General features: G+C 39.4%; 3 protein-coding genes across 3 annotated transcripts; 1 reads left to right on the top strand and 2 right to left on the bottom strand.

Moving 5' to 3' along the window:
- Positions 1-1,483: 1,483 nt before the first annotated feature.
- LOC106744562 lies at positions 1,484-4,999 on the bottom strand. The gene is made up of 2 exons (XM_014619451.1): positions 4,727-4,999; positions 1,484-4,589 (listed from the first exon to the last, which is right to left on the bottom strand). Exon 2 carries the CDS (start codon positions 4,173-4,175, stop codon positions 1,854-1,856), a length of 2,322 nt encoding a protein of 773 aa, XP_014474937.1. The 5' UTR covers positions 4,176-4,589; positions 4,727-4,999; the 3' UTR covers positions 1,484-1,853.
- Positions 5,000-5,997: 998 nt separating this feature from the next.
- LOC106744566 (chondroitin sulfate synthase 2) lies at positions 5,998-10,811 on the top strand. The gene is made up of 7 exons (XM_014619459.1): positions 5,998-6,451; positions 7,213-7,933; positions 8,000-8,307; positions 8,957-9,547; positions 9,715-9,990; positions 10,071-10,254; positions 10,429-10,811. Exons 2-7 carry the CDS (start codon positions 7,288-7,290, stop codon positions 10,728-10,730), a joined length of 2,307 nt encoding a protein of 768 aa, XP_014474945.1. The 5' UTR covers positions 5,998-6,451; positions 7,213-7,287; the 3' UTR covers positions 10,731-10,811.
- Positions 10,812-10,957: 146 nt separating this feature from the next.
- On the bottom strand, positions 10,958-13,965 carry LOC106744541 (ell-associated factor Eaf). Its single transcript, XM_014619415.1, has 6 exons — positions 13,881-13,965; positions 13,520-13,775; positions 12,864-13,095; positions 12,544-12,747; positions 12,009-12,292; positions 10,958-11,459 (listed from the first exon to the last, which is right to left on the bottom strand). The coding sequence occupies exons 2-6, from the start codon at positions 13,674-13,676 to the stop codon at positions 11,347-11,349; spliced, it is 990 nt and encodes a 329-aa protein (XP_014474901.1). The 5' UTR covers positions 13,677-13,775; positions 13,881-13,965; the 3' UTR covers positions 10,958-11,346.
- Positions 13,966-15,222: the final 1,257 nt, after the last annotated feature.

Genomic DNA, 15,222 nt, shown 5'->3' with positions numbered 1-15,222 from the left:
AATTATTCAACGCTATCGGGATATATCAATATTTCTTGTACAGTCACGAGTGCTCTTCAAGTCTGGAATTATATCAGATATTCCCACGAGCTCACGAGGTAAGCCCGAATCTGAAGAACAAAGATCTCGCTCTGTCCGTCGGTCGCGCACGGATAGGCTCGTCGAGTGTCGAATTAAGCTCGACACCGCCAAGTGGCCTCGTTCCGCGCCCGTCAAAGTAATTACCTGGTATCGTCGCGGCGATACCGCCGGGCGCAATTCTCGCCGCGTAAGCCGCGATGTAGAACACGACGAGAAGGATAATTCGCATAGCGTCATATCACGGGCATTCTTAGGGGCGCTCATGTGCTCGCAAATCGTCGCCGTTACCTCGCACGAATCTTCCATGGGGCATCACCGACACCTTACAGGAGCCACACCTGTCGAAGGTGAGGAATGCTCGCGCTGCGTTGACAGAGATTCATGAAGCTCGCGAGGATCGATAATACGGCACGATGCCGATAAAATTGACGAACGCGAGCAAACCAATAATATATATAATGGATAACACAGAAATACTGCAATTCTAAGGAGATATATGAGCGAATCGTAAAATCGTAAAGTAGATTACAAAGCAATCGTAAGAATTTGAGTGTAACGTTTTACGTAAATCGTAATCCTCTACCGCTTATCGTTACATGTCCATAGTTACGATTACCCCTTGTCCACGATCTTGCTTTAGGCAGTAATCAATTCAGCCAACCACAGGCGTTTATTAGAAGAATAATCGATCGTGGTTGGTCAATTTGCTTACCGCTTACGTCTTGAAGCAAGATCGTGGACGGGATAGCCCGGATTTACAATAGGTGTAGTAAGTTTTGAGCCGTGGGAAATTGACCAATCGCAATTGATCATTCTTCTATAATTCGACTGTGATTAGTCAATTTCTTACGGTTTAAAGCTTATTGCACTTATTATATTATAATACAGACTCGGACTAAAGAGCTGTCTACAATAGCCGTAAAGTATGCAGTAATACATAAGTAGCAAGGTAATTGACCAATTAGATTCATAGATTCGAAAAATAAATCGACTGTGGTTGGTAAATGAAGTATAATAAAAGGTAACCCTTATTTTTGACTGAAAATAGTCGTAACCGTACAGTTTCAAGATATCCTTGTGATAACACAAAATTAATGATTTCTTGTTTACTGGGATTGCTTTCAAGAAACTACATTATTTAAAAGATGATCTGATATATTGAATTCTTATTGTAACAAATAAATCTACATATATACGGAGTGTACTAATACTTTCAAATATTTTCAAAACGGCGAAATATTTTCAACAGATAATGAAATACAATGGTTTCAAAATAGAAGTTATGTACAAAATAGCGACATTAACTTATTAACGCACGGAAACTTTGTTGCAGATAAAATATATATATATATATATATATGTATGTATGTACATATATAATATATAATATATATATATTATATATGTACATATAATATATATATATGTATGTACATATATAAAATTATGCGCGTGTATGTGTATATTACAAAAAGAGATCAAGATCTCGTAGCTCGGCATCATCACCACAGTATTTATGAACTTCGAATCCCTCCTATCTGTGTATATTTTCAAAAATAGAAAAATTTGAATAATCTGTATACTCTTCTTAGCATTAAACTATAATAATAATGTTAACAACTAAAAATAACAATGTCAAGAAAAGAAATTAACAAGATTTATATATTACAAGTAAAAATCAAGTAATGATTTCATTTGACTTGGATATGCCAATATTTGCCGTCCATAACTGATGCTCTTTTAGACATTATTATTGTATTATAAACGAAGGACTAACAACCTTCCAGTGGATCAACTTCGTTAGTAACTTCAGTAATTTCGTCAGTAAAAGTATTAGTATCAGTTAAAGGATTTTCCTTTTTAGGGCACTCCGGATATAATTTGTCGGACAACATACGAGATAAGTGCTGTGAAGTTATTTCCATGTTTATAGCTGATTCGCCTCTCATCTTTAACGCTGATTTTAATACGCAAGTGGCATTAACACAGACCGAAGACAATTTATTTCGCTTTTTCGATTTTAAATTAGTTAAAATTGAAAACGTATTCTCCCGATCTGCATTTGAATTAGGGAGTGCTCGAATAGCGCTCAGAATATTTCGCAAATTGGGATATTTGTAAGTACACGACTGCGCCGGGCGGTGCAAAATTTCTTTCCACATATCGTCGAAACTTAAGTTCGACATATTCAGTTTCTCTTTTATAGTGAAATCTGTTGTCAATGCAAACCACTCTTTTCTCAAGGATTCTTCATCGGAGTCACCGAAAGTTTTCGCAAAGAAAGAAACGTGTCGGAACGACGTTTCTCTGTCACTATCGAACAGAGCTGTGGATGATTCGAAAATGTGTAATTTCGCCAAAATATCGTCTACAATGGGCAATTTCTCACGTATTTCCTTCGCAGCAGTAAGGTAAAATTGTAAACAGTTTTGTCGAACGGTTGTAACTACATCCACATGATCTTCCATCATCAGTTTGTTAAGATACTCCTCGCATTCTGATCCAAGATAAACTTCATTTACATCCTTCTGAATTTCTCTGTTCGAGAATTTCACAATTGTCGTCAAGTTCTCTAGATGTTCTTCTTTAACAAAGTTTTGGCAGACTTCGTACAGTAAGTTAATTGATTTTGACTGCAATAAATGGACCCTCGTTTCTACAGATTGGAAAAATGTATTGAACGCATCGAAGAAACATAAAATATATTTGAGAAAGAAAAAATAAGCCTTCAGTTCTACATTATTCATCATGGCCAAGAGATATTCTGCACATTTTGTTTCGTCGCTCGATGCCATTTCCTGCAGAGAATGTTGAATTGTATTCCATGATTCGAGAAGTTTCTCGACATATGGGTAGTGAGACAGCCAGCGCGTTTTACTTAACTTCAAAATTTTGCGATATTTCTCTTGAAAGCAATCGCGAAACTGAAAAGTTTTCGAGTGCTTCGAATTGTTGAAATAATTAACTATTCTTTTCAGGAAATGGTCACAGAATGATGGTATTTTCGCGCACGCGGTGTGCGTGACCAACGTGGTCAAATGGCACGGGCATGGGAATATTAATAAATGTTTGCATATCTGTCCTAACTTAGTTTTAAATGAATGTTTCCCCGTCATTTCGGGTGTACTGTCGCACGACAATGCGACGATATTTGAGAAGGGAATCTGTAATTTCTCCATTTCACACTTGAACGCATGGAATAAGTTTTCAGACCTGGAACCATTCACATCGATGTTGATCAATTTCACTAATTGCGAGCCGACATCCAATGTGTGGGGATCGATGTATCTAACGAAGAACGTCATCCAATTTTCATTGCAGTAATACGTGTCCTCGATAAAAACGGAGAATTTTGCCTTCCGAAGTTTGTCAACGACATGCTCGCTCTCGACCGGACCCAACACATTGGATATGATATTCTTACATTTAGTTCGTCCCATGCTCATGCTTTTCAGCACATTAGGATCCTGTCCTAACTGTTGGAAGAAGCTCAGAATGTCCTGCGCAGTTTGATACGGTATGTTTCTCTCCGCGATGATTGCGGCGTACTGCATCTCCGCTGTTTTCTTACGCTCGCGAAACAACAAGAGAGATTGCTTATCTTGCACCTTAAAGTCATCATTTGAATTGTTCACTTTCATACCTTTCCGTTTACATAGATTCACGTGCCTTCCGGAAACTGAGTGTCGACGGATATGCGAGAAATGGGCGGCGAATGTTTTCTCGCAAATTACACATGTACACAAATGGTTGTTGTGCGGAACGTCACGCAGCCATAACTTAAAGCTAGGAATTTCCAACCATTCGCTTTTGAACACCGACTTACTCGACTTCCCATTTTGCGTCATATCATCGTCGGACGACACATCCGAATCATTGTTGTGTCGCTTCAAACTCTTTCGGTGAAGGGAGGTACTCGCATGTCTGCAAATATGCGACGCGCTGCACGAGAAATTCCTCTTGCATATGGTGCAGTAATAAAGACTTCCATCGGATGGTACTTTACGCAACCAGTCCTTGTAACGCTCATCGCTGAGCCAAGCTTCTACGAAATTTCGTTTAGGTTTTTTGGGCAAATTATCACTCTCCTCCATATCACGGAAATAAAAAGGAGAAGAGTAAAAGAAAGAAATGGAAGATGTTCAGAAAACGTTCCGGAGATCAGGTGGAAACGCGAGGTCACCGAATGCCTCACAGATACATGTTCCTTCGGCGACTCTGCTCAACTTCCTCGATTCACGATACGTTTACAATCGTCATGCGTATCCAAGGTGGTTGTCAGTCACTCTTTTTGCAACGTCGGTTAGCAAGGTCGGACGAGCCACCGACAACATCCTACGTTACTCGATGATTCTCCTGCGAGCGTTATGAGAACTCGGCCGATCTTCTTACAAGTCTCCGCGTACTCCGATGATCTTCATGCGACCTTCTTATGTTCAGCGCACCTTTTTGCGCACTTTTCGTTACTAGCTGGATCTTCACTAGCCTTAATGTAAAATATCTTGAACCTGCGAACATTGTCGATTAGTTTGCTGGTATTCGCATCGTGTCTTCGATAAAAGTGACACTTGCTGATTAACAATTCGTGAAGTAGCGCATACACATTCACGGAAAGCAGACTTTGTTATTTTTTTAACGTACTTACCGTCGATATATATAACGGACCACTAATGGCAATGGTTGGAGTAGCTGCACGAATAGAGTGAGGTAGATAATATGAAAACACGTCCCGTCTTTTTCTAGTTAACCTGATTGGTCGCTGTTACTTTCTCTCAAAAACAGTAGTGCTGTATACTACGCCAAAGCGTGCCCCGGATCAAACGCGACAGAGAACGTAACCGGCAGAAACATCAACAGTAAAACGATTTCGAGCCCTCACACGCTACGTTTTTACTTCATCTGTTACATACACACACACACACACACGGAGACGTTTTTACTATCTATATGACACGCACTATAGAATGCGTTCAACGAACATAAAGCCCGTATCAGACTACGGATTGGGGATTGAGATTGAATTTGGCCAATCACGGTACAAAGTTAACTTAATTCAAATTTAATCAAATTTAGTAAACTTTGCACTCATTGGTCCAATTTCAATTCAATCTCAATCTCCAATCCGTAGTCTGATACCGGCTTAACAGTTGAAAAACGGTTGAGTAATCCGTCAATGTAATATAAATTTAAGGATCTAACAGTAAAGATCAATAATCAATGGCAGCGTTCAGTAGAAAAAGTGGCTTTGCAACTGTTGCAAAATTCGTAAATATGATTGGTGTATGTTTGTGTCACATTACGGTTTAGGATTGAGATCGGATTGAAGTATGACCAATCAGAGCAAGCTTAACTAAAGTTGAGTTCAGTGAACTTTGCTCTGATTCGCCAAATTACAATTGAATCCCAATCCAATTCCTAAACAGTGTGAAACGGGTCTTACTTCTTATGAATATACTCTTACTGTCCATTGTAAACTAAGCTTAAAGCGTAGTCTACAATGGGAATATGTTCATAAGAGGTAAGAATAAGAAATTGACCAATCATATTCGAATGTAAGGAGAATAATCGACTATGATTGGTTAATTCCTTATTCTTGTAAACATACTTCTTTTGCCCATTGTAGGACACGTTTTAAGATTTCAACTGTTTGAAATCTCGAATGGATATTAAATTTTATGGCTATGGCCTTATGGTCATGGCTACGACATTTTTACGTGCAAAAACTTTTAATTCAAAGATGCGCTTTCGAGAAGCGTAATGACAATTTTCCAAGTTTCCACGATTCGTTTTATTCACAGTTTGCACTAATTTCGTCATTAATAAATTTGTTTTATCGAAGAACAAATGGCACGACATTTTGTGCGTCACCCTGTAGCTCCTTTCCTGCAATTGGCGTAGGAGGCCTGCAATTCGACTGTCCAAATCATGAAATGACCTTGTAGCCCCTCGTCGGTGAGTGGAATCAGCTGATTTCGAAGCTTGATTATTATCGGCGATTTGTAAAAGTCACGAACAAGATTTTATCTCGGTCTCTCATATCAACAGAATTTCGTAAGGAAAGGAGCGGAAAAAAATCGGAAAATGAGATTCCAACTTATGAAGTTGGAGTTTACTGACGTGTACGGAAGATGTGCAGAGTACGTGTCGTCGACGGAAGATGCTGTCACTGTATGAGCGGAATTATGTGCGGTGCTCGTGGCTAATAGAGGACTCACTTAAACTCTTCGTGTGCGCAAACAAGGTGTCGGTGAATATGACACGAACGATCGCGACTTGATACTCGCGATACGACGGCTAAATGATCGCAAGAGTATTCATGTGCCGAAATTTACGCGACGCACAGGTTATCATGGGATCTCGGTAAACAAATGTAAGTTCGTGTGTCACGTATGAAAATTATCATATACGTCGCTCCAAGGAATTCGTCACTTATCGAAAGTCGAATAAGATATATACGTGTAATGATTAATTTAGATTGATGCAAAAGATCTGTATATCTGTGTCGATTCACATTGACAATTGCACACGGTTTATGCTGTAATTTCTATCGATAGAAATAGTCACTGATGGCCTTGTCCATTCAATATCAATTGGCAATCTTTTCTACATAAAAGATGATCTGTCAATCCCTTTTTTTCAATATCTCAAAATTTCTAACTTGATTCAATGACTGAACTCAATAGTCCAGAGTCTTTCGCAGCAATCTAATGATGTCGTCTCAATCATGATCCTGATGGGAATATTTTATTGGAAATATAGTGAAAATACATTTGAAAATCTTCCTCAATTGACTCCACTTCATTATCATTTCATCAATGTTTCAGTAAAATATTAATCAATATTTCAGGAATTCTTCTTGGAAAAAAAATTGTGCAGTTTTCAGTCGTGTTTGGTAAATCTTACGACATCTAATATTTCAAAATTGTTTCATTATTTTTCAACGGTATTTTAACTCTCCTCATATTTCAAAGTATTACATTGCTTTTCATAAGGAAAATTGTGATTTGTTTTTTATATATTCAGTAATTTTTCAGTAAACTTTCACTTCACTTTCATTGATTTCATAGTACTTTCCACAAAATATTGCCATCAGGAAAGTATCGTCATACTAAACGAGATGTTGCTCTCCAGAGATACTATTAACTCACACGCAAGAGGACAAAAGTAATTCGGAGACACCAGCCAGGATCTACAGGAGCCAGCAAAATGAGACCGCTACTTAAAGTGTTATATTCACTCTGTTGGAGCAACGTTTACTTGATCATGGGCATATGCATGGGTCTGAGTTTCAGTCTGTTGCTGGTACCGATTGACATTGACAAGCAACACGACATAGCGGAGTCTTTCGACCACTCCTCTAATACCCTGGAGGACGTGGACCCCTATGAGCCGCGGATAAACACCGACGGTAAACCGCAACAGGCGCCGAAGGCGCGGAAGGCGTTCGTTCGGCCGCGATATTACTCGACGGAGCTCGGTATCAGAGAGAAATTATTCGTGGGCGTTATAACGAGCCGGGAACACCTGCACAGCAGGGATGTGGCGTTGAACAAAACGGTCGCTCACATAGTGGATAAAATTCGCTATTTCATCTCCATACCGGAAGGCACCAAGCCGAACGTCTCGTTCCCCGGTATAGTGGGATTCACCGACACGAGAAACGTCCTGAAACCCTTCCATGCTATGAAGTACATCATCGACAATTATCTGGAGAACTACGACTACTACTTTTTAGTTAAGGATGTGAGTTACGTTAATGCGAGGGGTCTGGCCGAATTCGTGAATAAGATAAGCGTGAGCCAAAACGTTCACGCAGGCGTCCTGAGCGAAATCGAGAATTACTGTTCCTTAGGTAAGGTACAAATGTTGGACGGATCGAAATTGAAAGTGGCTTAACCCACGCTACAATCACTTTCAGAGCCCGGCGTTCTGCTGAGCAACTCGGTTATACAGGAGATAAAGAATAATTTGGACTGGTGCGTGAAGAACGCGTATTCGGACTCGGATGACGTTAACGTTGGCCGCTGCATCCTCCACTCCACGTCGATGCCGTGCACCGATCGCGTGCAAGGGCAGGACTTCAAGTTCACGCGCTTGAAGCCTGCGTTTCACTTCAAACGGGATTTCGCTGAGTTGGCCGAGCGAAGTGATTTCCGAAATTCGCTGTCCGTGTACCCTATTCACGATCACATGCTCGTTTACAAATTTAACATGTACTTCGCTGCGGTAAGTCTAAAAAAAAATTATATATATATATATATATATATAGCATACAAAAAGAGAACATAACTATTACCACCTTAAATATCTTCAAAATATGAGAAGAGAAAAAAATTTATAAAAAAAGAAAAATTAAAATATAAAAAGATAAAAATTTCGTTGTGTGTGTTGGTACTAATAGTCATCACTTCGGACACAAAATGTAAGCTTCGTTCATCCTCGTCTAGTCATTAATGAGATATTTTCATTTTTCCAAAATGGTGGCAGATATATTGACTCATTCTGTATGTATAACATAATAATATAATGGTGTACATGAATAATATATAAAAATATAGTAATATATAATATAGTATACAAGGTGGAGCAAAAGTCTGGATACGGTCAAATATCTTGTAAACAAAACAATTTTGAGAAAGATGTTTTAAATAAAAGTATTTAAAACGATCTATTTAACGATCTTATCCGTTTGACCTTGGGCGAAGGTTGCAAAGTTAAACGAAGGTTCAACTTCATTTTTTTTTTTTTTTTAATAGAATCGTATAGTTCTTTTAACACCAATCAATTCCTGTATTGTCCCTTAAATTGACGTTTGTTTTTGTTTATCGGAAGCTTCGGGATCATATCGCTCCATATATAACGCCTTACTCCGTAGATCAACTGCATGAAGGTGCACAAGCTGATCGGCGACATACGAAAGGTGATCTCGGAGACGGCGCATCTGGGCCCGCCGAACCAGCGCAACGTGTCATGGCCCATCGGCAATCAGCCAGGTAACCGGCCATCGGGACGTTTCGACGTGCTGCGCTGGTCATACTTCAACGAATCTCACGCGTTCTTCGAGACCGACTTCGTCAATATCCAAGAGTTGCGCGGCAACACCAAGTCCGACCTTGACTATGTGATCGACGCAGCTGCGAACAATATTATCAGCAAGCACGACGACAAGCTGAGCTACAAGAGGCTGCTGAACGGCTATCAGAAATTCGACGCGTCCAGGGGGATGGATTACATACTCGACATCGCGTTCAACGAGGTGGCCACGGGCAAAGAGGTCAGGAAGCGGATCGAAGTGTGCAAGCCGCTGGGCAAAGTGGAAATTATACCCGTGCCGTACGTGACCGAGAACACGAGGATCAACGTGGTCGTTCTAATCGATCTGGAGAAGAAGCAGGACGCGTTGAATTTCATGGAGCATTACGCGCAAGATTGCATGGAGAAGAAGTACAAGACCTTCCTCATGGTGGTTGGTTCGATCGATACGTCTTTAACAACGCTCGCAATTATCTCGCTTATAACGTTGCGTTTGGTAGAAAAGGCAACTCAGGACGGTGTTCACAGACGGATCTTATATTTAATATCGTCTCAAGTCTCTTCATCTTCGGCGATTAATGTAGTTATCCCTTCATACAGGTGCTGTTATACAATTTCAACTCGCAATCGAAGGGCAAAGGCGACGTCTTCTACGAAGTGAAGAAGAACATATTGGCGCTGAACGAGAAGTACAAGAAGGATCAGTCTAGGATCACGTGGCTCTCGATACGATTGCCGAGCAACGTGACTTCCGTCGACTTCGATCCGATGATGAAGATCGCCGTGACCGACTTGTGCGCGAAGAAATTCTCACCGGAGAGTCTGGTTCTGCTCGCGGAAACGGGAGCGAAGCTGAAGATGGATTATTTAAACCGAGTAAGCGTATATTTCATCCTTAGACGTGTTATTAATAGTTAGTAACTCGGCGGAGCAATTCGATGATGACCCGTTGTCAGGTTCGCATGAACACTATCAGCCGTTATCAGATCTTCAGCCCGATCCCGTTCATCGAGTATCATCCCGATATAATCTACACGGACGAAGTGGCTCACGACGAGGTGGACGTCAACAGCAACTACGGCAAATACGACGAGCAGAACTACAACAATATCGCGTTTTACATCAAGGATTACAACGCAAGTACGTCGCGCGCACGCGTCTTTGTTAGCTCTTAAATTAAATCGATATAGTAGATGACACATTCTCCTATCCTATTTCGAGATTAGAAGTCACCGACTTAAGTGACTTGTCGTCCGCAGAAGTTCGACTTGCCGATTGAATTCAGTAAATATCATGTCTCTTTAATTGTTTCAGTGCGGCAGACGGTTGAAGCCAACATCCCGTTGACGCGATCCGACAAGGATATAGCGACTCTGCTGAAATTCTCGAAACACAGTCCCGTAACCTCTTTATTTGAGATGTACGTGTCCTTCAGCGATATGCATGTGTTCCGCGCGATCGAGCCGACGCTGAAGATCAAGTACAAAGATGTCAACTGTGAGGACGATTTCAACGACAGTATTTATAAGAGCTGCCTTAGACTAAAAAATAGTCACTTGGGTAAACGCAGCCAGCTGGCTAGACTAATATTAGATTATCAAAACTACCACACGTGATGGAAACAGAAGTCGCAGTATTAAATCGATATATATATATATATATATATACGTGAATTGTAATAGCATTGTTGAAAAATTATAAACATCATGTAATAAATATTTTATTATATTATTTATTATATATATATATATATGTATATATATATATATATATATATATATACATATGTATACATATATATTTTTGTAGTAGCAAATATATGAAGGAGAAATAAATTGCATAATGACAATATCAAAAATAAATATATTGAATAATATACAAAGATCCCCTCTAGCCTTGGGTGGCCTTCATATCACGCGATTTTTGCAATCAAATGTGAGATATGTAAAAACGTCTTGGAATAATACAACTCCTCTCTGTTCTGTGTAAGAGTTTCTTAGCTGCACCCTTTGCACTCACTTCCTAATTTTTTCCTCGCGAAATGTTTGTTCTCATACATCATGTACCATCTGATAACACATATAAATGTGTAAAATTTAAGTACGAAAGATGTGATATCGTGCAGCTAAAAAAGAACCTAATATACGTAGTATTTGTTTAATATTAATAATCACCACGTTAATAATCACAACTTATGTATTGATGTATTGTATTGATACTATCGATATCTTATTATTTATCACTATCAGATTCTGATTCGGACAATTGCAGATCTTCATTTAAAAAGTTGTCTGGCATAAGTGGCGCGACGATTGAGGTTGAATTTGCGGCGGTATTTAAAACGTCTGAAAAAATAAAGGAAACATTTAAACATTAATACACATACACAGAGCTAAGGTGTACACTGAAAAAGAGATTTGGTAACAGTTACCAAGATTTAATTAAATAAGTTACTGCAACCAAATCATCTAGTACTGTATATAATATACCATATACTGTATATAATATATGGTTAAATCGTTAACCCTTGCGCCTCTCAGGCACCACTCGGATCGAGGCGGCAAATCGGGCGATAACGGTGTTTATTTAGATTTGGCCTAACGAATATCGCTTCACGAGTCTACTCCTAGCTCTCATGAAATAAGCGGGAGCAGCTAACTCCTCTCGAGTTGCTGGTTCGCCCGAGCGAAAAAGGCCTCGAGCGCAAAGGGTTAATTGTTACCAGATGCTTTTTTCAAAGACAAACGTCACATCTACAGCAGCGATAATTCTCCATTCTATATCTACGTAAGCAAAGTTTGTGCCATATAATTACATAAAAACATAAACGTGGTCTGTGAGGAAAGCTCCCCAGATAAACTTGAGTAGTGATTAACATATTTTCTGGTATGTACCATTTGATGCCATTGGTACGGGAATGTTCTCCGTATCGGAATCGCTATCCGAGCTGTCAGAACTCGAACTGCTTGTGCTCGAGTCACTTAACGCACCCTCGTCACTATTCAAGGAAGTAGATTTTGTATTTGGTACTACGACAGGTGGAGGAGATACTCGGACTGGTACGAACGAAAATGACGGGATTATCGGAGTTGATAATGCGAAATCATCAATCTCGGAACCAATCATTGGCAGACTAGCCAACGTCGATTGTGTATTTGACGATTGCGCGGGCGAACAACTAGAATTAAACAAGCCATATTTAAAATACCACGCGACATTTCTAAAAATGTTCACATAATATAAAAATATGTTTCTATTAGTCGTTTTCTCTGTATTAATACCTTCTATACAGCTTTTTATTAAAAACTTAAAAAAAAAATGTATGACAATAAAGTAACCTTGTCCTATTTGGGACATTTTTTCTTATATATACTAAATTTTTTCATAATTCGTTTTCTTTTTATATTCAGTATGTTTGACAGTACATGCCTGCTGGATGGCTGGGGTGGAGGACTCTGTCCCTTCGGATGCAACTGGACAAAAGGTTCTCTCTTTGTCCCACTTATAACTTTTGTCCTTCCATTTAACCTGCCGTGCGTAGGACTCCTTTTATGCTCAACAGGCGTTGCGGGTCTACCATTGCTATTATTTCCATTGGAAACTGCTAAAAATTGCTTAGCTGTTGGTTCCATTCTGCAAATGAGATTTCCAGTGAATTTTAAGTAATATACATAATCAAGTACACACAATTACAAATAATAATTGCTATCATACCTAACTATATTTAATAATAAACTTCACGACAATACCTTGTTTTCTTAACTTGAATATTTGCTGTTAGCTTCTCCAATATAAATTCCCCTGTAGTCTTGTCAATAATGAGAACACATTCTTTGTGATGAGGTCTCTGAGAACCTTTGAATACAGTATGAGGAGTACCAGCTCCATCTAAATGAGGAACTGTAACTGTCATTGTATTGTCAGCTCCTGCATCAACGTTAGCCATTTTCGAAACATCAACACTTGCTGGTTTAAAATCATCTGGAAAAATGACAATGCACAACCAATATCTAGAGATTGGCATATTTTATTCGGTGTCAAGTTTGGGCAATTTTTAGAATTTGCTTAATCTCCAATCAAACTATCAAGGTAGAAAGTAGAATATGGCAAACTATTCTCCTGTAACTTTATTGCTCATATTCCCAAGTAATTTACTCAAATATGTACAGTCAACCATATGGACATAGTCTCTTTCAGATTTTACAGTCAAAGGTAACTTCAAAAATAATAATTATAAAGGATCTCCTCGTACCGAATATTCCTAAACAGATTCCTAATACTTTCAAAATTGTTCGAATTTAAATAACAGAACAATTATTTTTCATGACATGTGGCTTCAAAGGACAATTTTTACTATCGACGAAGAGAGTGCTGCGACAGCAAATTCGAATTCCAAATAGCTTACATTTCAAAGTGTGAAACGCCGTCGAGCTGTTGTTCGTAAAAGTCGATCCCAGCTTGAGTTCACGAACTTCGGGTCCTAATCCAAGTCGCTCGGCCATACTCGGCTCGCGGCCTTGATAACTGTGCTCGGGCATCGTCGAAGTGATTAACCTGCTCATATTGAACAGCGACTGTACGAGATACTCGTCGCCGCTCGAAACGATTCAGTCTGTACGCGACGTCCGCCAATTCGGTGACTCGAAAAGCAGCCTCGGGTGCTGTTGTCGAATCGAAATATGGCAATCACAACGGCAGTTATTCACTGCTCGCGATCATTCGTGGCACACCACGAACGAGCTCTCGTAGAACCTGTCTGAACCTACCTGAACCTGTCGCGTAAACAGTGGTTGTACCCATGGCACGTTCGATTTGGAAGTTCTCGCTATAAGCGCTCGCGCTTAGTTCCGGTCTGCAATAGTGCGCTTTAAACTTTAAGCTTTAAGAAATTCACCAATCACAGTCGAATATGAGAAGAATAATCGACAGTGGTTGGTCAATTTCTTAAGACTTAGAAGAGCTTAAACTCTCATTGTAGACCCCGCTTTATGCCCGTATCAGACGGTGCACTTGGCCACAGTGCAGTTGCACGCAGCCAATCACAGCCCCGTATACCTAGAGATATTTTTAGGGACCCCTGAAGCAGCGACTTCTGATTGGACTGTGTTTCGTGTCAAAGTGATACGCCATCTGTATCAGGCTAGGAATTAAAATTGAGATTGGATTGAAATTTGGTCAATCAAGTCAATTACTAAACGCTCCCAGAGCTACTCCTTCCGCTGAATGGCATTGAAATGCCATTGAAAATGATATTATATCTAGAGAAAATGTTAAAGACTCTAGAAATTCTCTATGGACGGAACAGAGTTCAGCATTGAGAAGTACATGTAATTTCTAATCGTTTATAATCGCGTCCAGTTCGCGCCGATGCGGGTCGATGTAAACGAATGATCGTTGTTACTTACCTATTGCGAGTTACCAACATTCTTCTTCACTAATTTATTCGAAATTTAATAAGGAATCGAAATATCTAAACCTCATTGTCGTAACTGATTAGGAAGTACCAGTAATCTCTAATCGTTTACGATCGCCTCCGCTGCGGCGCTGCGCGCGGATGGTACACAAATGATCGTTTTTATTTACCTATTGCGAGTTACCAACTTTTTTTTCTCTCATTTATTCGAAATTGAATNGCGAATTTTTGGCCAAAAACAACACACTAATGATGCCGCAGCCACCGTATTCCCCAGACCTGTGACTTTTTCTTGTTCCCGAAATTGAAGGGGCACATGAAAGGACGACGCTACGCTACGATTGAGGAGATAAAGACGGCATCGAAAGAGGAGCTGAACAAGATCACAAAAAATGATTTTTTGAAGTGCTTCGAGGATTGGAAAAAACGTTGGCACAAGTGTATAATATCTGATGGGGATTACTTTGAAGGAGACAAAATAGATATTCATGAATAAATAACTAATTTTTGAAATACACAAAATTCGCAATACTTTTTGAACAGACCTCGTATATACTATTTGTATAATTCCAACTATGCTGTAAATCAACTGTCATTACTTGAATATTAAAATATAAATAAAACATTAGATAGTAAAAAGTAACACAAGTAGGTAGTAAAAGTAAATTGTTTCAAGATAATAACTTCTTTCCAAT

This window comes from Dinoponera quadriceps, unplaced genomic scaffold (genome assembly GCF_001313825.1).
Source record: "Dinoponera quadriceps isolate SergipeBrazil2010 unplaced genomic scaffold, ASM131382v1 scaffold1339, whole genome shotgun sequence".
Classification (NCBI taxonomy): Eukaryota; Metazoa; Arthropoda; class Insecta; order Hymenoptera; family Formicidae; genus Dinoponera; species Dinoponera quadriceps.
Note: the sequence above shows the minus strand (reverse complement) of the source record. Positions and strands in the feature narration are given on the sequence as shown.

Excerpts from the sequence above, each read along its gene's own strand:
- LOC106744562 (XM_014619451.1), bottom strand. The coding sequence starts at position 4,175 with ATGGAGGAGAGTGATAATTTGCCCAAAAAACCTAAACGAAATTTCGTA.
- LOC106744541 (XM_014619415.1), bottom strand. The coding sequence starts at position 13,676 with ATGAGCAGGTTAATCACTTCGACGATGCCCGAGCACAGTTATCAAGGC. Across the intron at positions 12,748-12,863 it reads ATTCAAGTTAAGAAAACAAG|AATGGAACCAACAGCTAAGC; the intron begins GTATTGTCGTGA and ends TCTCATTTGCAG. Across the intron at positions 12,293-12,543 it reads CCACCCCAGCCATCCAGCAG|TTGTTCGCCCGCGCAATCGT; the intron begins GCATGTACTGTC and ends GTTTAATTCTAG.
- LOC106744566 (XM_014619459.1), top strand. The coding sequence starts at position 7,288 with ATGAGACCGCTACTTAAAGTGTTATATTCACTCTGTTGGAGCAACGTT. Across the intron at positions 7,934-7,999 it reads CGAGAATTACTGTTCCTTAG|AGCCCGGCGTTCTGCTGAGC; the intron begins GTAAGGTACAAA and ends AATCACTTTCAG. Across the intron at positions 9,548-9,714 it reads ACAAGACCTTCCTCATGGTG|GTGCTGTTATACAATTTCAA; the intron begins GTTGGTTCGATC and ends CCCTTCATACAG.